Source organism: Apteryx mantelli, chromosome 18 (assembly GCF_036417845.1).
Source record: "Apteryx mantelli isolate bAptMan1 chromosome 18, bAptMan1.hap1, whole genome shotgun sequence".
In the NCBI taxonomy this organism is placed as follows: domain Eukaryota; kingdom Metazoa; phylum Chordata; class Aves; order Apterygiformes; family Apterygidae; genus Apteryx; species Apteryx mantelli.
The window spans coordinates 4,078,265-4,101,163 of NC_089995.1; the positions used below are offsets into that span (position 1 = coordinate 4,078,265).

Sequence of the window (22,899 nt, forward strand, 5' to 3'; positions counted from 1 at the left end):
GTGGTGAAAGTAACAGTTTCCTGATGCATACTTATTTTTCATCTGTGCTTTTACTTCTTCCCTTTCCTGAAATTCACCTACTGAGTTGAGAAAAAGGTGCTAGTGAATAGAAGAAGGAAGGCAGGTAGTGGAAGTGAGTACTGTGTCTAGTTTTGGGCTCCCCAGTACAAGAAAGGCTTGTAACAAGTGGAAGTTTAGCAGAGGGTTTCCGAACGATCAGCAGACTGGAGCATATGAGGAAGGAATGAAATCTTGCAAAGACGTAGTGCATTCTTGTTGGGCAAGCTAAAGGTGCTCATAGGCAGTTACGTTGTTTACTCAATAGCCTTGTAAATCTAAATTTAAGATATTTGAGTTTCTGGAATTAAAATCACTTCCCTTGGCCCGTTAACTTCACATTACCGTAAGCCTTTACATGACTACATTCTTCTCTTTGTACGTAGTTCCCATCAAAACTGGTAACAGACTTCCTTGCTAAATAACATTTGTTTAATTCTGTGGAACTGAAGTATTTGTGCTATCTACGTGAATGAGCGGTTCAGTGCTGCATATTCAAGTATCACGAGTGCTGGCACAAAAGGCAAATATTTGCAAGATAGCTGAATAAGCAGCTGCAAAATGTTTGCAGATCTGGGCTGAGCTGCTATAATTCTGCTTGGAAAGTAGCCAAAAGTTGCACCTGCTTGAATGCCCTTCTGCTAAATAATTTACAGAGCAAGGGGAGGGTCCGGGATAGAGAGCCCCTGAAAGCAAAGGCCTTGCAGTTTCTTGCCAGCCATCCGGAGAGAAGATTTTAGAGAAGTTGTGGTCCTACCTGCTTTCCCTGTCATCATCAAAAGAAGGGAGAAAATATGAAAAGCCAGATCCACTTGAAGAGTGGATAAAACCTGCTTGTTATTGCTACATCAACAGGAGAGAATATTATTGAACTGTGTGTGCTTGGGAATATTCATACAGTTAAATAATGTCCTGTTATATCTTCCATAAGGAGAAAATATTACTGCTTTTATACTTCACAGCAGCAGTAGTTTACAAAACGAATACACATACACACACGCAGCCTTGAAATGAGACTATAGAGAAGCAGCATGTAGTGTAGCACCTCGCTATTTTAAGGAAATCTGGGCATTAAAGACTGCTTTTTAAGTTGAAAATCATTCAGGATGTTGCTTATAATTTTATTGTCTTTTTCTTTCTGGTATTTAAGGTCCTACACAGAATGATACCTCCAGAGTAAAGAATGATGCACGGTAAGACTTTTTCTTCCTTTTTTTTTGTACTGAGAGAGAGGGGGAAAAAAAAAAGAGAGAAAATTCTGACTGTGTCTTGCAAAGGTATCTGTTAAGATCCAAGCAGATTCTTAAACAAAAATACTGTAACCATTGGACATGCAAATACTAAACTGACTTTTCTGTATCAGCTGTTTTCTAGCTTCAGTTTGCCTCCATACCTGAATGATCTTTTGATTTTTCCCTTCACGTTCCCCACCTCCCCATAAAGCTTTATTTTAGGAGAAAATACACTGGAGAGATCATAAAACGTTTTTCAGCATTATAAAGACTTTAACTAATGCCTTATGGATGTGAATTTATTTAAATGTGTTAAGTGTCTTTAAAAACAAATTAATTACAATTTTATTTAACATATTAGGATAGAAACCTTTTTCCAAAATTAAGCAAAACTGTATCACATCGGTTCAAAATCTTGTCAAGCTTTTGACTCTGCATTTGGTAACTTGTTCTTTGCAGGTCTATGCTGTGTTTATGCACAAGCTCTCTGATTTAACTATTTCATTTAAACTGTTATAAAATTGTGTGGACTTCCGTACTTTGGTGTCAGAACACTTACTTGCATTTGGTTGTGTGTCCAGAAGCAAATCAAGCTGGCATGTTTTAAGAGGTGAATAACCCCAGTAATTTGTTCGGTCCCTACCCTGACCCATACCAGAATTGGTGAAAGAGGTACACAATCGGTGCATATTATCTTTAACTGATCTTCACTGGGCAGTTTAAGCTGACTTACTCTCTGCAGCTGAAGTGCAGGCATGTTCTGCTGTCTCTGTTGTGAGGATGGCAATTTATGTTAAGAGTTCTGACAACTATGAGACCAGTAATGTTTTAATGCCACAGTAGTTTGCTTAGTAAATGTATGTCTTAAACAGAACTGAAATGAGCCGGATATTAAGCTAAATCTCATACATTGATTTGCATTTATAATTCAAAAAATGTGAATCTTTTCACATGCATTATTCTTGGATTTGTAGCTCTTGAAAATTCTTGACCTCAGTGCAGTTTTTTCAGTATCACAGGCAAATTCTGTGGGACGCTTTGAGGACGTGTGGTACTGTCTCTGCGGTGAGAAACTGTTCAGAGTGTAGAGCAGCAGTGTACCTTATTTTTGTGAAAGAAAATTAAGCAAGCAGAAGTTTAGAACTAGTCTAAAAAGGGATTGTCTCACTCCAAAGTACAGAGTATTTCTCGGTTTTGGGTATGTTGAATGTAGCCTCCATTCTTGAGGTTCTTCCTATGTCTCAAAATAGAAAGACCTCTTTGAGAATTCTCAGTGGTTAACGAACTTGTAAAAAATCCTCACTGGTGAGTAAACTAGTTATTTTTACACTGTTGTTTGTTTTAGAATTACATTTAGCTTTGTTAAATAAGATACCAGAAGCAGTCTAGCACTGGCAATTTTTAAGTTCCACATGGGATTACATATCCTGCTGCTTGGTAGGTCGACAGCGTGACCACACTCCATGACAGATTAACCTTCAGTGAGCTCAGAGCCACTTCAGTTAGTTTTCCAGTGCTACAAGTGTCTTAACAATCTGTACAATGCACGACACTTTTGGATGACATCTGGAGTAGCCGAGTTAAATATCACCATTCTTTTATAGATCATGAATATAACTGCCTTAGCTATGTAGTCTAGTCTTCCCATGACAGTTTTATTTTTGTTCTGTTTCTTTTCACCCTCAGAAGAATGTTTTCTAGGCTTGGGCATTCAGAATGTCTGGGTGTTTGAGTAATAATAGCTGCATAGTTTTAGTACCAGCCAGCGGAGATCTTGGTGTTCATTCAAGGTCCATTTTGAGGATCCTTTGTATGGTCATGTCAATGATCTGAACCTGGAATATGTCTATCAGTGCTTGTTGTTATATGTATAAAAATGTCTTGATATGGATCATTATATCTTAAAGTGTCAGGTCAAATATATGAAAGATAAAAGGTTAAGCTTTTGACTTTCATATTCAGATAACAGCACTGTGCCTTCTGCAGCTGAGAAAAACTAGGCTTTAGTTCCTACAAACTTTAGATCAGTAATGACTAGTGCATGCTTGCACAGTCATTTAGTTTTAAGTTTCTTCTGGGTTGATGTGGTATGGTATAAATTATCATGTGCACCATACCTGATGTAGATCAAAGGTATATTTGACATTTTGATATTGAGATCAAATATATATTGATTTTCCTTGATCCTCTATGACTAATGATTTAAATTAAGCCTACCTACTTGCTTTTATTTTGTGCACATTTAAAAGGATGAGTTACACAGATTTTAGAGGTACTATGCTGACACCGTAACTTACGGTTTTATTACTAGGGACCTGTGTATTTGGGCTGTCAATCCACTAGAATTTTTAATTGATAATCTCTTTACTGAACATGCTAATTCTGAAAATAAGATGCTTTGGATATAAGGATTCAGATACCTGAAACTCTACTTACGGAGCTACAAGTATATCAGAATACTATATAGCTAAACATAACTGAACAGTACAGGATGGCTGAAAACTTTAAAGTTTCTGAGGGCTTGAAAAGTTGAGGATAGTAATTCACAACTGTTTGTCAAAACTTCAACACTCAAGTCCGAAATTCTCTGTTACGCCCTGCTTCAGACTGATAGTTTTGAAACAACAAAAACTAGGCACTTCCAGAACTGAGTTTAGGGGAAAATTTGTGTATCTTAATGAAGTCTTCTAAAATTTTCAAGAGTACTGTCTGCTCTGAGCATATTCCAGCCCCATGGGGCAAATGCATATAGGCAATTCCCAGGTCTTAGCTTCTTGTCTCATCAGAACAAACAGAATTCAGGGGAGGAAATAGCTCAGCAGCAAAATCCAGAGACTGGACCAAAGGGCAGGTGTATTGAACTGGGAAATGAAAAAGGAATTTTCAGCAATAAATGTTAGTAATATATGTATATATCTCACAACCTTTTCGTCAATTGACGCCTCATACAGCTTAGTATGTTTATACAAATATATGGTAATGACAGTTTTTTGTCATCTTTAATGAATGTAAGAATCTTACCTTGTTGCATTCTAGTGTCTTCCATTAAAATTTAATGTCTTCCATAAGTTCTTACAATAGTTCTCCTTTCTGTCTTTTGCTGCAAAGGACTAACTCAAATGGCCTTGAAAGCTGTGAAGATGCAGCTCCCAGTGAAAACAAGACTGTTAATGGCGGTGATTCTCCATTACTCTCAAATGGAAGCTATAAACCGTCTAGACCTCCCAGGCCTTCTAGACCACCTCCACCCACTCCCCGTAGACCCACTTCAGTAGCTGGTATGTATTCTAGTGCCAGGCATTCATTTCAGAGCTATTTATAAGCTACACACTGTTTGAATGAACATAGCCAGTTCTGGTACTGTTTTTGAAATACTACATTTTTCAGAGCAAATTTCTCGTGGGCAGATTATTTCTAAATGATTATTTGTAGCTTGCCTTCAATATATGTTGCTTAGTCATTGTTCTTATTATTAGAAATTTCTTGCTTCAGTGTCTGCTAAAGAATGATTGCAATGATAAATGATGCTAAATATAGTGGAGCTGGTCCAAAAGAACATAAGAGAGTGCTACCACTGCCCTAAGACATCCCATTGAATTTGATGAGACTTCATTAGGAAGAAATCTACTGAAGGATTCACAGAATAGTCCAAAGTAGATAATATTGGGTCTGAAAGACTAGTGATTTGTTTTTACAATTCTAGTTAGTCTTTTAAATAGCAGCGCTTAATGTTTTGATTACTCTTGCATTGAAACAGGTAGATGTTTTTTATGTTACCCGATTATTTAAATGCTACGATTCTTAACACTTCTTTTAAATTTTAAAACTTGGTCTCTGATTGCTCCCCAAGCAATCCATCTTAAGCTATATCCGTAGCTGTGTACTGTATGTCATCTGTATTTTGTTGTAGAGTGCTTCCAAAACCTTACCAGAGTTGCTTTTTAAGGGGTTTTAGCAGACTCCCTTTTGTCTTTGTAGCAAAGAACAGACCATCTTAGTGGCTTACTAGGAACTGGGAACCATTAAATGTGGTTGAGAAACAGTTACATTGAATGGCAATCCTTTAATGCAGCCTAGGCAATCCTAGAAGAATAGCAAAACAGAATTTCATGCATACTCATGAAGTAGAATGACTCAGAGGAAAAAAGTACTCCTGCAAAGTTAGTCGATAAATGTTTTTAGGTAACTCTTTCATCCTCATACACTGCCAGTAGTTTCAGCAGTTGCTGAAATGCTGAGTCTGGTTGGGAAACTGGACTATAGTAACTGCTTCAAAAGATGAATGCGGTGTAGTTCAGTACTAAGGCCTGACTTGTATACAACTTTTAATCGCTCTCGCCTCCCGCCCCCACAAATGACATACATTTTTAAAATATTTTCACTTGGTTCTTTGTATCTGTTTCTCTCCCCCTGCTCCCCCCCTTCCCCCCCCCATTTCTTCGCATGCAGATGTCAGGTCTCTTCTTGGAAATCTTATGTTTACCATATCTGAAGTGATTACAAGTAATGAATGATGAATAGCTAGCTTATCAGTGCAAGCGAGAAGGTTTTTGTTTATAATTATTTAGTGTTTACAGAATACAGACAACTTGTTTTGGTAAAGATTATATATCCTATCAGAAATCCCAAAGCTGGGCAGTTGATGGCAATTCTTGGATTAAAGCATTTCTATGACGTAAGACAAAGTTTCTTCTGAGTTTTTGTGTAAGGTGCAAAATATGTGGCTGTATGTGTGCACTCTGAAATACCGATTTTATCTCTGATATCACAGGAAGTGCCAATGGTCCTTCATCCACGTCCACGGAAAATGATGGGGCCAGTGCAGGGTCGCTGCCGGGCACAGCTGCAAGTGCTTCTTCAGAACAGAGCCCCGAGGGGGCAACAGCTGGAACCACAGCTCCTGCCACTGCTGCACTGACCACACCTCCAGTGTCAAGACAAGTCCAGCCAGTAAATCCTCCACCTCAGGCACTTACTACAGTCAGCCAAGGTCCTCTTCCACCTGGGTAGGAGCTCAATGATTTTTTTTTATATTTTTTTTTGTGGTGACACATCTGTTCATTTGGTTTAGGCTTGAATTTTTGGGGGGAGGTGAGAGGGATTGGATTTTTGTTGTTTCTTTTTTTTTTGTCTCTTTTTACTTACAGTAGGTATTACAAAACAAAACATTCGTAACATCAGGCTTTTACCTCATTAACAAATATCCCCCCAATACTCAGTTTGGAGGTTTTCATAACTTTGGTTTGGTAGGAAAACAAAGACTTCCCAATGTGAATGGTGTAACTGGTGAAATGTTATCTGCCTTAATTTGCCAGCAGTTGAAGCAGTACATGGGAGAGGTTTCACTTACCTCACAGAGTAATTCTGAAGTACAAAAGCAGTCTTGAAAAAATCAGTTGTCAGTTTATGACTTCGGTTTCAATAGAACCAGTAAATTAATATGCTTTTTTCCCCCCATGCTATATTTAATACAAATAAAAAAGTAAGTCAGCATCCCAAATACTGCATATACAGAAAATAAATCATCAGTGCCCTTCTGAAGAATTCTGCATATATATGATCTGTGCAAAAGTTGCCTATTTGGGAGAATTAAATTAAATGAATGTTACTATTCTAACATGGGATTATGCTCAACAGGTTACACTGTTTTGATATTCAATACAAAACACTGTTTCATTGCTTTCTAAAATTGTATGCGAAGGCATGAAATTTAGCTTCATTTTCCCATAACAGGCAGTCGTGCAGAACTTTTTTTTTTTTATTCTTTGTCATGTTGAAATAGAATTACTGTTAATGTGGACGTCATACCACTGTATATTGTACAGCATTTCGGTGCATCTCATGAACCAAATATTAGTTATAAGTGTTTTACTTGCAGTTTGTTTTTATAAAATGCTTGTTTATAATATTTCTCATAGTTGCGCAGTAGATGAATGGTTGGAACAGTTTTATCTGGGGAAAGATAAAATTATTGTTTTATTTTTAGTTGGGAGCAAAGAGTAGATCAACATGGTCGAGTATACTATGTAGATCACGTTGAAAAAAGAACCACGTGGGATCGGCCAGAGCCTCTTCCTCCAGGGTGAGTCAGGAAAAGTCATCTGATTGTTTAGGATATGTCTGGACTGGATTTATCTAAAGTTAATTGACGGTTTACTAAAGCTAGCAAGCATATTTGTAAATAGTAATGTGAACGCAGTGCAAAGAGTTGCTGCAGGATATCTCTGATGAGCTCCACAATAATAGTGTGTAGTACGGGAAGGAGGGGAATGTCGAAGATAACAGAATTGGAATTCAGCCTTACTGTCAAAGATTAGGCAAGTGCATGTATATTGAGAGACTGGTCCAAGCTGAAGAAAATAGACGCCCCCAAGTCTAAAAGAGAACCAAAGCTATAAAAAGGTGTTTTGAGATTAACCTATTAGCTTTGAGCAAGAATGTCCTTGGCTACCCCTTTATCCTGAGGTTACTCTTTTCAGGCCTTTGATCGTGTCTCAGGGTTCCCAGCTGCTAATTTACTGTGCTTTTATGAAACAGTTTTGGTTATCAGATTTTTCCAGCTGTTAGTGTCAGAACCGCCAATGGTGTAGTCATTGTTAGAGCCTGTGTTCCCATTTTGTTCTATTTTTCTTGTTTTTTCAAAAACGAAAGGAAAACGTAAGAATTGTACTGTTATGCTTCATTCGTACTCAAGTCATTCACACTTAGCTATACAGTTTACAAAGTAAAAGCCTGCAGAATGGTAAGGAGAACTTGATTTTAAAGAGCAAATCAAGCCTGCAGAAAGTCTCATGAAGGTAGCCCACCTGTCGTACTCAATTGGTCTTAAACTTTGTGACAGGATTGACTATCATGTTACTAAAACTTATTCAAAACCTTCATGTTTTCACTCAAATTTTGTAAATAACTTATATGAACTGAAAACCAAAAAAAACTCCCCCCATACCAAACCCCCCCCCCAGCCATTCCTTGTTTGTGCTAAATCAGACTGAACTTGTGCCAGAAGGGGCATAAGGGAATCTTGTGTAGTACAGACCAGTGTGCCAGGGTTTTTTGCAGTTTTTTAGGAGAAACCAGAAGACTATTATCTTCAGGGGTTGGGAGGGATAAATGCAGTAATAACAGTACAGTAATGACAGTGGTTTATGTAGCACTTGAAAAGTAGGTTTAAACTACTCTGAAACTATTTTAAAAGAACTGAAAGCACAGTAAATGGTATGAGTCTGATTTGGTATACCATGGAACAAAGTAAAAGTCATTCTCTTCAGAAAGAATTTTAGCTCTTTACAATTTTAATGGAGGGTAAAGGGAGGAAAAAATGTCTGCTGATGAGTCCATACTTTTATATCCAGTTCCAAATGTACTATCTCTTTGCTTTGCAATTAGTCTGACCCTAAAAATGCTTCTTAGCCTTTAAAATTACTGTGTGTTATTGAGAACTGTTGCTTGTAATTTTTTTAAAAGCTGGGAGCGACGAGTTGACAACATGGGGAGAATTTATTATGTTGACCACTTCACTAGAACAACCACGTGGCAGAGACCAACGTTAGAATCTGTCCGGAATTACGAGCAGTGGCAGCTTCAGCGCAGTCAGCTTCAAGGAGCTATGCAGCAATTTAATCAAAGATTTATATATGGGGTAAGGAATGTAATGCTGAAGTTGAGAGAAATGCCTTTTCCAGATTCTCAATCTATTAGATCATAATTTCCCTCTCTCTTCTGCATTTTGAAACTGTGTATGTACTTTGTTACTGGGAAAAGTCTACCGCAAGCATTCCCAAAAAAGATATCAGACTTCAATGGTATGTCTTATTCTTCGTGATATATTCTACCTTTGTGTGTGTTGTTACTTCCTGCCATATAATTGGTAACCTTAGCTTGTGTCCTTGCAACAGCTGCAGGCAGCATGTGCAGTATAATGGTTTTTATCCGTCAGCTGAATATAGCTGGTGCAAAATTTCTTTGGTAAAATTCATGTTCAATATTGACAAAAGCCAATGGTTCAAAACAAACTGCGGCTTAGTAATAAGCTGTTTTATTTATATCGTGTCTTGCATTGGTTTGGCCAAAGACCAGGAAGGAAAGGTAGCTCAGAGGAAACAGATTATTCCTGCTTAGGTAAAATGTAATATGTGCAGTGAATGTTATGAAAGCAAGGGGATTTAAAATAACCATTCCAGAATTTCAAATCCAATGTTTATCTCTCTTGAATAGTAGACTTTAGACTTTAGATAGCTCCAAATAAAGCTACAAGTTTATCAAGAATGCTGTAGGTTCTAAATTACTGTTTGTATATGGAGTAAAAATGTACCTCATACATGGCAGTAGGGAGAACTGTACTGAGTGCAGAAATAAAGGAGAGGTGCCTGAGGACTGGAAGAAAGCAAATGTCATTCCAGAGTTCAAAAACCACCCAGGGAACTACAGGCCAGTCAGCCTCACCTCAATCCCTGTGATGTAGCAGCTAATCCTGGATACCATTTACAAGCATATGAAGGATACAAAGGTGATCAGGAGTAGTCAGCATGGATTCACAAAGAGGAAATCTTTCTTAACCAGCCTGATAGCCTTCCAGGATGGAATGACTGGCTGAGTAGATGGGGGCAGAGCAGTGGAAGTCTACCTTGACTTCAGGAAGGCTTTTGACACTGTCTTCCATAACATCCTCATAGGCAAGCTGAGGAAGTACAGGCTAGATGCACAGACAGTGAGGGTGAATTGCAAATTGCCTGAATGGCAGAGTTCAGAGGGTTGTGACCAGTGGCGCAGAGCCTAACTGGAGGCTAGTAACTAGCAGTGTAACCCAGGGATTAACACTGGGGCCAATACTGTTTAATGTCTTCATCAATGACCTGGATGAAGGGACAGAGTGCCTCCTCAGCAAGTTTGCTGATGATACAAAACTGGGAGGAGTAGCTGATACGCCAGAAGGCTGTGCTGCCATTCAGAGGGACCTGGACAGGCTGGAGAGATGGGCAGAGAGGAACCTCATAAAGTTCAGCAAAGACAAGTGCAGGGTCCTGCAGCTAGGGAGGAATAACCCCCTGCACCAGTACAGGCTGGGGGCTGACCTGTTGGGAAGTAGCTCTGCGGAGAAGGACCTGGGGGTCATGGTGGACAACAAGTTGATCATGAGACAGCAATGTTCTCTTGTGGCAAAGATGGCTAATTGTATCCTGGGTTGCATTAGGAAGAGCGTTGCCAGCAGGTCGAGGGAGGTGATCCTTCTGCTCTACTCAGCCCTTGTGAGGCCACCTCTGGAGTACTGCATCCAGTTCTGGGCTCCCCAATATAAAAGAGACATGGAGCTACTGGAGCAGGTCCAGTGAAGGGCCACTAAGATGATTAATTAAGGGCCTGGAGCATCTCTCACGTGAGGAAAGGCTGGGAGAGCTGGGACTGTTTAGCCTGGAGAAGAGAGGTCTGAGGGGGGAGGTCTTATCAATGCGTATAAATATCTGAAGGGAGGATGTAAAGAGGATAGGGCCAGATTCTTTTCAGTGGTGGCCAGTGACAGGACAAGAATCAATGGGCTCCACCTGAGACACAGGAAGTTCTGTCTGAATATGAGGAAAAAAACGCTTTTTTCCTGTGAGGGTGACAGAACACTGGAACAGTTTGCCCAGTGAGGCTGTTTAGTCTCCATCCTTGGAGATATTCAAAAGGCACCTGGACAGGGTCCTGGGCAACGTACTGTAGGTGACCCTGCTTGAACAGGGGAGTTGGACTAGATGATCTCTAAATGTTCCTTCCAACCTCAACCATTCTGTGACTGTGTGATGAAGTGATTTTCTTTCTGATTGTTTTGGGTACCACTGTACTGATTTTCTGTGTAGGAAGGTGCATTTCACAAAGAATATTTATTTTCTTGGCACTGAAGTTAATTAACCATGCCAACTGCTGTAAAATTAGCTAACAGAAGAGCTTTCAATCTTTAGTACCAAGAAGTAAAAGAGCCCCCCCCAAAAGATCAGTTTATAATGAACTTAAGGCTTCTCTGTGAAGAGGGGGGAAAAAAAAAAGCTTTTTGGCATCTTTGCTATATGTAACATTAACAAAAATGCATTTACTTCAATAATTTATGGTGGCTACACTTAGAACATCTGGAAAGAAAATGGATAATGGCTAGTTATTAATGCACCATTTGTTGTATGACTTGCAGAACCAGGACTTTTCTTCCACGCAGAACAAAGAGTTTGATCCTCTTGGCCCTCTGCCACATGGATGGGGTAAGACTGACTGAAACAATGTTTTGTAATGTAATTTAATTAAACATTAAAGCATGCTTCTGCTAAATTTTGTCAGCTGTTTTAGATTTTGTGTGTGTGTGTGTGTGAAAATCCATATTTAAAATCTTCTTAAATTAAATCTAATCAAATGTGCTGTTAAAGTACCAAGTCCAGACAAGGATGAGTGGTTCCAAAATAGATTTAAAAGTTTGAAGTATACTGTTTTGCTTCCAGTAACTGCCATGTTGTATGGCTTCTTTCATACTGTCATCATTATCTTCAGTATTTACATTATGCAGGACTTTTCTCCCTTCCTTCCCTTCATCCCCTCCCCCCCCCCGTTATATAGTGAATTCTTGGAGAGTTTTGTTGGTCTGAAAAGTTTTTGTAAAGACTAATAAGCACCCATCTTCACTTCCCCCTCCCTCCAAAATAAATTTGGGGATTTTTTGCACTTTACATTGCTAACAATTTACAATTAGTATAACTGCTTTCTTGTGTACAAAAATGTAAGTGTAAACTAATTCCTGACCAGATAGGTGACTATGAAGTATATGTAATAATTCAATGATATTCATGATGTGTAGGCAAAGTTTGAAGAGTCATGTAATTTAAATGTCCCTACTTGGCAGAGCTAGACCTAGTTTTTGTCTTAAGGTTTTTCAAACATAGCTACTTGGATTTTTAGTTAAGTTAGGGATGCAATTTCATGTCATAAAATAGTTGTGCCCACACTTGTGCCTTGTTGCACTATCTATATGACATTTCAAGAAATGTTGTTTGTTAGGCTGAAATTGGCCCAGGAAACAACAAAGCTGAGTTTCCACAGTGTACTGTTTGCTATCAGTATAACTTCTATGGACAAGAGTCTACTTCCAAACCTCTCTTCTAAACTGAAGCTTGTTACCTGCTGTAGTCAGATTTTGGCCTGGTTTTATAATTTGGATTCTATATTCTGTGTTACTTTTGCAACACTCTAAATAAAAAAAATCATAAAGAACTGCAGAATGATGCCAGAAGACCAAATCATGGCATTTATCATAAGTAAGTTTCAATCATGGGCATAGGCTTAACTATTTGAGTGAAAGAATTTGTCTATTTTCCTGGAATGTGCACTGATCTTTTTTTTTCTGAATATGAAGGATTATTCCACTGTTCATATGGCTGTGTACTTTCCTGATACTTGTATATATGTCTCTTAAATATTTGTGTTTGCTACCTATATTGTATGTAAGGTACACAGCAATAATCAAAGCACCTGTGGAGAAAACAGCTTACATTTTTGTTTTTTTCCAATTAATTTTTTCCTCTAATTGAAAAAACAAATAGCATAGTAAGTGATCTTTAAATGGAAACTTCAGCTTTATCAATATTTTAATCTATTTAATTTTTTAGCTTTGAAAAATATCTGAAAAAGCTTTTTAAAAACTTTTAGCAGTACGCCAATAGATCTGGTGAAGGTAAATATCCCACATTGAACTTTCCTTCACGCAAATATCTATGCTGTGCTGATACTCAGAATCTGACTTGTTATCAAGATTTCGTCATATAAGCTGTGCAGATGTAGGTAGGTGAGCTTTTCAGGGTAAGCTTTAGGATATAAGGAACTTATCCGTGAACGCTTCAGTGCAGCTTTTCATTCAGGATAGGTGACGGTGAAGTTTCATGTGATTATCTTAATAGTACTGACTGCTAATATAGTCTATTCAGCAACAGGAATCTTAAAGAGTAATGTCCATGTGAATGAAAAGATGTTGAGTCAAAGTAGGTACAGAGAAACTCAAAGACAGAGGCTGGTGCAGGGGCTATTGATTTTTTTTTTTTTTTAATTTGATGTAGTCTGAGCAATACTTTAAGCAGGTATTGAAATATTTTCAATTTTTGCTTCCTTTCAGAAAAGAGAACTGACAGCAATGGCAGAGTGTATTTTGTCAATCACAACACACGTATTACTCAGTGGGAAGATCCCAGGAGTCAGGGGTAAGAAATCAGATACAGTTTCACGTAGATCTGGAATGACAAATTAACTAAGTGGTGACATTGAGAACTAGGAGACATGGCTCACAGCTGAAAGATGGGTTGTCCTATACAGACTTCTCAGAGTGTCCCTTAAAATATGTGCAAAAGTACAAGACGAAATAGAAACTGTCAAAATGTTGCTTGCTAATAGCACAATTATCAGGAATGTCTTGTTAAACAGTGATATGTTGTTATTTATTAGAGAGTTAGTAACTAAGAGAGAGAAAGAAAGTAGACAAACTCCAAAAAGCTGCAGCACCTTCCCCCACTCCCCCCCAAAAAAACCCAAACCAAAACAAAACACCTTCTACCAAACTTCAGGCTGTAGATTAAGACAGGGGCAGTTCAGTTACTTTGATTCTTTGAAGTGGGGAGCGTCGGCACGAGGTTGGAGATGTTCTATCCCAGCTCCTCCATGCTTGAGCTGAAAAATTCCATTTGGTGAAGAAACTTCATCTGTCCCCGTAGAAGGAATAAGAGGAGAGGGAATGAAATGACCTAATATGTGGGCAGGGGCTGCTGGTTTTAGCCAGCACTGGCACCTTTCCATCTATCACATCTGCAGCAGCTGACCATGTAGAAAAGCACTATGATTTTTAGTAGCAACCCAACAACCAAAAGTTCTGGCTTTACAGTTGGAAACATAGTCCTATCATGTGGTTCTGTGGAGGAAAGTACGATCTGAGACTGCTGTGGTGGAGTGATACTACTCAGGCCTTCCAGTTGTATCGAGATCCATTTATGTTTATACCAAACTTGAGTTGGAAGTTACCAAAAATTATACAAGATCGGTATTTGTATTTTCTTGATATTCTTTTATTTTGATCACCCTGAAACCCCTTTTTGACTACTGTGATTACATATGAGGTACCAAAAGCTCATTAAAATGGTGTCAGTTTTAGAATAAAAGTCTAATAGCTAGAAGATAAAACTCTATTACTTAAGTGGAGGAAATATCCATAAAATTTATGTAAGTTTTTTTTCCCCAAAGTTCTTTTTGCTGTTATTCCAGATAGTGCAACTGAATGAGCTAATTCTTGTTTAAATAAGCATTTCACTCTTTGTGATAGCTGACATTAAAATTTAAGATAAAAACAAGCTGAATAAATGTTGAATAGAAAGTTTCTCAATCTGTCATTTTTTCAGTTCTGCTAAATTTTTTACTGTCTCAAGTATTGATAAATTAACTTCATGTATAAAGTTGATGAGTTACCATATATTTTCTTGTATCCACAGTCAATTAAATGAGAAACCCTTACCAGAAGGCTGGGAAATGCGATTTACTGTGGATGGTATTCCATATTTTGTTGATCATAATAGAAGAACCACTACGTATATAGATCCCCGCACGGGCAAGTCTGCTCTGTAAGTGTTTTTAAACTTTGTATTAGGCTTTTAAAAGTAAAGTTTAACAGGCAACATTTTTGAATTTTTTTTTCTTTTCTTTGTATGGCTTTTGCAGGAGGTTTGGCAAGTAGCAAAGCTTCCTAGTTTTCTAGTTTTTCTTCCACTGTCCCTGCAGAAGGCAGTGTTCTGAGCACTTCAGAATCCGTCTTGCCAAATACTAGATAAGATTTGCGAGTTATGGAGGGGCTCCATCAGTCCTTCTGATGACAAGATCCCTTTCTTCCTTCTAGTTACTGGTCTTACTTTTTAGATGTACAGTCAAGCCTTTATTTCCTTGATTCTCAGGAATGAGGATGGAGTTAAAAACAATTTGATTCCCAACTTAAATTAACTGAATGTCACCCCACCCTAATTGTTAGAATCCTTTTGTTTGCACTTAATAATCAGATACTGTTAATAAATACTGCATTTGCATCCCACAATATTACAAATAAGATTTTTTTAGTTATACAAGCCAATTACACTCCAAAAATAAAAAAAATTGTGACTGCATAAGAATCTTCCAACTAGATATATTTGTAGCCAACTAAACAACCTAAGTACCTAACTAATAAACGTGCAGACTTATTTCTTAAATTACCAAAACACTGAAATTCATTTTTCTCCTTTTGGTTTCAGAGACAACGGACCCCAGATAGCTTATGTGCGTGATTTCAAGGCAAAGGTTCAGTACTTCCGATTCTGGTGTCAGGTACAGAATTATTTCTTGGGGATATTTGTTGCTTGTTTGTTTACTTGCTTTAAGTGGACTCTTTGATACCTTTCAAGTAAAGCTAATTGAACTACTTTAAGGTTAAATGTGAGTTAAATTAAGAAGCGGTAAATACAGGCCTTGTGTAAACTCATGTAAGATTCAAAGCTAGGTAAGCTGAGGGCTGTCTTTTAAGCCTTTTAGAATAAAGGAAGACATCAATTTAGTTACAGTGTTTTTGGAAAGTGGTAGGCTTCAGAATAGTGGGGGTTTTTTGTGCTTTTAATAAAGGATTATAGGAAAGCACAGTAGTGATTTTTAAATACAGTTAATAGGAGATCTAGTTTCTGCACAAATACATTCTTCCAGAAGAAAATGCAGAGCACTTGACAAAGAACATGTATGTCTAATCACTGAAGAATATACTGTGTTGCAGGCTAGCATATTCTAACAGAATTTCAATTTATTATGTCAGTCTTGGTCCTTTAAACTTTACATATATCAAAAGATTAAGAAACTTAGTATTTATGAAAAACTCCTGGGTTTAAATATTGCAATTTTCAAGAGTCAGTGAATTATCCTTTGAAAAATAGCAGAGACACTAGCCTGCTTAATTTTTCACTTTGAATTTTGTGCAGAATAACCTAAATTCTCTAATTTTTATTAAATTTTGAGATAGAAGGCTTTGCTAACTTAAAATATATTGTTGATCTTAATGCTTTCCTATGTCTTGTAAGAATAAAGTGTTTGAGCCTGTTCAAGGCAGTGTGAGGAGGTCCTATATACCTCACTGTAGATAACAATATTGGAAACAGTTTGTTCTTGGAATAAATTAAAATTCAGAATATATTAATTACTGATTTTATTTTATATGGGTTAGTGAAATTCACCTGTACCTCTTAAAACAACATATACAACAAATAACAGTCATGACATAGTATTAGAAATTTTAGGTGATTGCGCATTTCATCTCTGAAAAATATTTCATTACAGCAACTGGCAATGCCACAACACATAAAGATTACAGTGAGCAGAAAAACACTATTTGAGGACTCATTTCAACAGGTATTTCATTTAAACATATTTTAGTACTGGTTTTGCAAAGTTGGATTGATGAGCTTCATAGTCAGGTGTCGTTCTTGATCCTTTAACATCTTGCTATTATTTTTAAAGCGACAGAAACAAAAACTAATGCTTAAAATAGTGTGTTTAGCATACAGTTATGCTTATGTATAAGAAGATCATGCTAAAATGTGAAGTCCTGGATCCACCTGACTGTTTCCAGAGACAGTGATTACGTAGCTCAGTATTCTTTTAAATCTGCTGAGCTCGTTTTGAGGGGAGGGCAGTGGGAGAACAGCTACCCGTTCTCAGGAAGTTATCAGTTCAGCTTCTTTTTGTGGGCACATTTTGCTAGTAGTGTTTCATATAAGCATGGTAATGTACCAGAATATATTGATATGTTGATCTTATTCTAGATATTGTGGGTCTTTAAAAGAGTAATGAAATGATTAAAAGAAACCCAAAATTATTAGTTACGTTTAGATTATTAGTAGTAAAAATCTCATCGGTGTCAGTAGACCTAAACCATGATTAAAATTTATGGTTCTACAGCTTTTTGAAGTACTTTTTGAATTTGTTTGAATGCTCATTGTGACAGTAAATCGCTCCTGTTGTTTTGTTAAGTAGAAGCAGAAAGCAGCTGTTTGTCAGTCCAACAAGATACATAGAAATAAGACTGGAAGTGCAGGGAAAACAGTATGAGATTCCTCTGGCCACTTCTGTATTTTTCTGATTTAAAAGTAACTTAAGAAAATGCAGACCTTATCTAAGAAGATAGGAGCTTTTAGCTTCCTCTGTCTTTACTGTCAATAGCTGAGTTTTATGAATCTTCTTATATATCTTCAGACTTCATTTCTTAGAAATTATCATTGATGTGTCAAGGCAGGAAATTCATACACATAGAATAATATGTTTGGAGACAAGAAAACATGTTCTTAAATAAAGCTTAATATCTTCCTGTTCAAATTACTGTAAACTGGCTTAGCAGAAGCAATAAATATTAGTGCAATTGGCTATTCTTGCCTTTTAGAACACTAATGGCTTCAAATAAAAGGGATTAAAGTGGACAAAGTAAATCCTGTAACGGAAAGTTGGCTGCAGCCTTAATTCCTAAATTTGCACTTTATCCTTTTACAATAATTGCAAAGGTAATAAAATCATATTGTACTGAAAAGAATCAAAAGAGATAGATTATGTAATCATGTAGATATCAGCAAACCTAGATTTACTCTAGAAAACAGGGTGTCTCATCAGTAATTTAGATGATATAATCACAAAGATCTGAGCAAATTTTTTTATGCTTATTAATTGCTTATCATTTGCAGGTATTTCTATTGGGGATATAAAAGTTATTGTAATAACTACAGACATATAGGGGAGATTTTAAAATACAGATTTTTCTTCCAAATTCTGCGTCTCTCATTGCAAACAAAAACTTAATGCTCTGAGACACGCAAGCGTTATGTGAAATCACAGCCCTGTTTTGCTAGGAAAACCTCTGATATTTGACCAAATCAGCAAATTTGGTCATTGTATTAAAAATGGCATTGCGATAGTTGCTTTAGCAGCTATGATTCTCCTTGATGCAGAACTGACAGCCGGCCTCCTTTTTAGGGAGTGAAGCTGTAAAATGAAAAAAAAATATATATATATAATGCATGTTTATTATTGTTTTTTTTAATTTATTTCTTTGAGTCTTTGCTCATGTTGCTTCATGAAGTGTAACTGCGGTACTATTCAGAATGTTATTCTAGAAAGCCCAAAGTTACTCTCTGTGAGCCTCTCTTATTTATTGGCCAGGTTTTTGTTGCATACTTATAGGCTGCTGACCTAAATATGACAGTCTTTCTTTTAAGAATTATTTTCTTCTCTTACTTTTCCATCTTTTACTTTTCACATCTGCTAGCAGGAAATAAGTTTGCACTAACCCCTCAAATTCCATGAACATTTCCTGAATAGGTAGCTTATGTATTTCTCATAGTTCCTTTTATGGTCTGATGTATTAAATGCCATATTGTTTGATAACAAATAGTAATAAGTTTAGCCTGTGCTGGCAGCTATTTTCTTTATATAAATTGATTGTTTTTCTTTTACTAAGATAATGAGCTTCAGCCCTCAGGATCTCCGGAGACGTTTGTGGGTTATTTTTCCTGGTGAAGAAGGCTTGGATTATGGAGGTGTCGCAAGGTAAACCAAACTAAAATGGCAAAAAGTCTTTTCTACAAATTGCTGGTGTGAAAACTTCTCCAAAGGAGATACTTAGACTACAATGCTTTAAAAATATTAGTGAGGCTTATATTTCATCTTTCCTTAGAGTATCAACGCATGTCTTCAAATAGTTTTGTGCAGTTTTTAAATCACATAAGGAATTATTCGAATGTCTCAATGATTAGAGAAAAAAGATGCACAGTTTACAGAACTATAGTAAGTCTTTGGCAAAGTCATTAATATCAAAGTAAAGGTCTATTGAAAAGTGAATACAAATCCCCAGAAGTCTTTACTGGAATGTAACTGAAAAGTATGTTAGCATTCCCTAAAAACTGAAAGTTTAGATCTGTGATAACCTCTTAAAAGAACTACTCTAATCTGCCCATTAAGATAAGGGTGTCTTTTCCAAACCATTGATAGTTGTATAACGTGGTAAATTTGCATACTAATTCCTAAATTGTGTTAGTTATAGTTGGTCTAGCCATACGTTCTGGAAAAGAAGTCAGGTTACTGCCTATGTGCCAACAAGTTCCTAAGTCAATTTTCAGCATATGAATTAACTAAAATAATTTTTGAATACAACTGAAATGTGTTTTTTTGTGTTTGTATGATTTCAGGGAATGGTTCTTTCTATTGTCGCATGAAGTTTTGAACCCAATGTATTGCCTGTTTGAATATGCAGGGAAAGATAACTACTGCTTACAGATAAACCCAGCCTCTTACATTAATCCAGACCATCTGAAATACTTCCGTTTTATTGGAAGATTCATTGCCATGGTAAGTTCAAAAGTAGATAAAAGCTAACTTCTGCAGTTTTTCCTATAGATAAATATTGTACATTTAGATGGATAATTAAATAATTCATCTTTGAGCTGAAACTATTATTAGGTGTTTGGATATAACTGCCTTTGGTATAAATGATTTAAAACGTATTAGTAGTCATGATATTCTAGGATGCTTTAATTCTTTGGCTGTCAAATTTCATTGGTACAGAGTACAGAATGTTGTCCTTTTGGGTATTCAATCATCCTTTACATTATTTTGTCTGTTTTCATGTCCTTCAGGCTTTGTTCCATGGGAAATTCATTGACACTGGTTTCTCTCTGCCGTTCTATAAACGTATCCTAAACAAGCCAGTAGGACTCAAGGATTTAGAATCCGTTGACCCAGAGTTTTACAACTCTCTCATCTGGGTAAAGTGAGTTTGATTTGATTTTTGTTCTTGAAATAGCAATAAAATGTTTTTGATTTTCACTTATGCCAGGAAGTAGGTGTAAATTCATCACCGAAAACCCACTGAACAGTAGAATATATCAATTACAGAATAGTACTGGAATTGCCTTTCTGGTTTACTGAATATTCTGCACAGAATCTCGCATTCCATTTTCGCTGCTTTTTGAATAAAACTAGCTAGACATAATACAGATGTGATAGTATCGCACACTGTTAAAAATAAAACGGCTTGTGTAAATTCCACTGAAACATTTTTCAGATAATTGATTTAAAAAAAAAATCAGAAAATATCCATTCATTAATGCTTTCTTTCCAAAATATCTGGTTTAGTTAGAAAATGTAAATAGTTTAGTGCTACAATAATTTGAAGTTAGCAAACATAGCTTATTACTTACTATCACATAACTGTTGTTGGTCATCCTTGAAATTTGACTTAAAGGTTAATAGTTTAAAATTAACTAGCATGCATTCTGCTAGCTAGCATTGGTTTTTGCACCAATCTGGATGATTCAAGACCATTTGCACATGCAGCCTTCCGTGTACGCATTGTCAGTCATCCGTCTATTCTACATTCACACTCTTTCCGAGTTTTTCCTTCTCCACTCCTTAATAGATTCCTCTCCAGAAAGTGGCAGGTAAAATGAATCTGGAGTTTTTAGACACACAGTTATTTTGGAAATATGTGTTCAAAATATTTTTAGAAATAATTTTAAAACCCTTCAGATTTAAAGGCACTGTAACTCTGTGCTTACTTGATAATAGCAAGATTCCAGGATGTTGTAGTCCATGGTTGATATGCACCATTAAAAGTGTCAGTAACAGTGGTGTTTTTTTCTTCCAAAAATAAAAAAGGAAAATGGAAGGGAAAGACAAATCCAATTTAAAAAAAAATACTGTTACTTCTGTTATAATAAAACAAATCTAGCAGAAAAACCAGTCTGTTATGCGTGACTGGTGAAATAAAACATACTAAAGAATGATATACAATCAATTTAAAAAATTGTTTTAAATTGCTTTGTAAACTTCATAAAAAAATTAGGATAGATTGATTTTTAAAAAGCGAAAATAGCTATAAAAGGAAAAAATGTCATCTCCTGTAGTGGTGAATCATGGAAGTATTGTCTGGAATAATTGGGGGGGGGGGGAGAGCTTTAGGTTATATTTACAAATAGAGATGTGGATTTTGCTTTCATTTTCAGAGTAGTATGTTCTGTACCCAATCATTTGTGGCTAAAAGGTACAGTAAGTTAAAATTCCGATAGCAAAACTATAGTTGCTATTTGGACAAAGATGCCATGAAACTGAGACCTGAGAGAGAAGAAAAGGTCTCAAAGCTTTAAGTCCTGATTCTTGCAATTAAACTTGCTGTTTTATAGTCAGGTAATGTATACATTATTTTTTTTTAAAGGAAGGGGTCATTTGTTGTTACCTTATGACTACAGGTGTTTTAGAGATCAGGCAAAAGGCACTGAAAATGCAAGGTGTTTTTGAGAAAGGTATAGAGAAGAGATTTACAGTGCTTGATCTGTAATCACGGGGGAAGCTACTATGGGTGAATGAGCTTGTGACTAACTGGTGATGAGCTGCGCATATAAAATCATTTACCTTATGAACAGCATCAATTCATTAATCATCTGCGGAAGGTCGAGAGTAGAAGGATATTATTTTTAAGCTGTTTTCCTTAGACATAGTCGCATCTTTGCATTTGTGTCTAATGCGCATAAGCTGGAGACTTGTGCTCAGCATTGCCCTCACGCATTTTATAGTAATGGTTTTCACTGATGACACCCGATACTTGCGGGGCCTTTCAGTACCGCTGGAGTGTCATATTTAATCCATGAATGCTTCTTTTGGATGATACATTATTTATGAGGGCTCAGAAGAGAGCACAGAGGCTTTTGGAAATCGGTATCAGGCTGCCTGGCCATGGCAATAAACGGGGGCTTGTTACAGCCATGGCAGACTCTTTCCCTGCACCTTTATTTCAAAGCATGCAGTGTTGCCAGGTACCATCCAGTTGACTGCTGGTGTGAAACTGTTCTTGGGTACCAGCAGTCCCTAGTGAAAGGTTTTGTCAGGGACAGGAGAAGCTTATGTTTAAAGTAAGGAACCAGAAAACTTGGAACTTACTGTCGAATAATGGTTCTTGTATCTCCAGTCTGTAAATTAAGGTTTCAAATGACTAAGCTGTGTTGGCTACATATGCTTTTATTAATCTGCGCTGAGTGTTTTGGTTTTTTATTTGATTGCTGCAGAAGAAAGCTCTGGGGAAGCTTAAGACAGTAGCAAGAACTTTCCTAAGGCTGTCTCTAGAGCAGATATGACCTGTATATCGACAGCAATTTCTGTAGCGATGCAGAGTTCTTCTAAGTTGGAGTCCAAGAAGGCTTTACTGCCTTGAAAAAAAAACACCCAAGGATATGAACATTCTGGAGAAGAGCCTTCAGACCTCTGAGGTGTAGACATTGGTCTCTAAGTAGAGAGATGGAAATTTCAGGTTTAGCAGAGGTGAACCTGCGTATTAGCAATGCCAATGGAGTTATTCTGCAAGGAAACAGTCATAAATCTGTAGGAAAAATTCATGTCTGGCAGGGAGGACATCATTTCATTCAGCCTCAAAAGACCAAGAAACTTTTCAGTAGTTTTGAATCTGGTTGGAGCTTCTCCTATTGAGTAGCTATTTTTTACATTCCCACCATTTCTGGTAAACTGTTTCAATAAATCATTAATATTAGAAAATGATGAAGAAGGCTATGCAATT

General features: G+C 36.9%; 1 protein-coding gene across 3 annotated transcripts in view; it reads left to right on the forward strand.

Annotated features, from left to right (window-relative positions):
* The window catches only part of ITCH (itchy E3 ubiquitin protein ligase), a 67,518-nt gene that overhangs the window by 35,651 nt on the left and 8,968 nt on the right, over positions 1–22,899 (forward strand). For all 3 annotated transcript variants that reach the window (XM_013944783.2, XM_067308007.1, XM_067308008.1), the window contains exons 6-18: positions 1,208–1,250; positions 4,398–4,567; positions 6,061–6,295; positions 7,276–7,371; positions 8,754–8,928; positions 11,452–11,518; positions 13,414–13,498; positions 14,774–14,902; positions 15,563–15,635; positions 16,629–16,700; positions 18,796–18,884; positions 19,523–19,682; positions 19,970–20,103. In XM_013944783.2, coding sequence (XP_013800237.1) covers positions 1,208–1,250; positions 4,398–4,567; positions 6,061–6,295; positions 7,276–7,371; positions 8,754–8,928; positions 11,452–11,518; positions 13,414–13,498; positions 14,774–14,902; positions 15,563–15,635; positions 16,629–16,700; positions 18,796–18,884; positions 19,523–19,682; positions 19,970–20,103 — 1,528 coding nt within the window. The remainder of the gene's footprint in view (positions 1–1,207; positions 1,251–4,397; positions 4,568–6,060; positions 6,296–7,275; positions 7,372–8,753; positions 8,929–11,451; positions 11,519–13,413; positions 13,499–14,773; positions 14,903–15,562; positions 15,636–16,628; positions 16,701–18,795; positions 18,885–19,522; positions 19,683–19,969; positions 20,104–22,899) is intronic.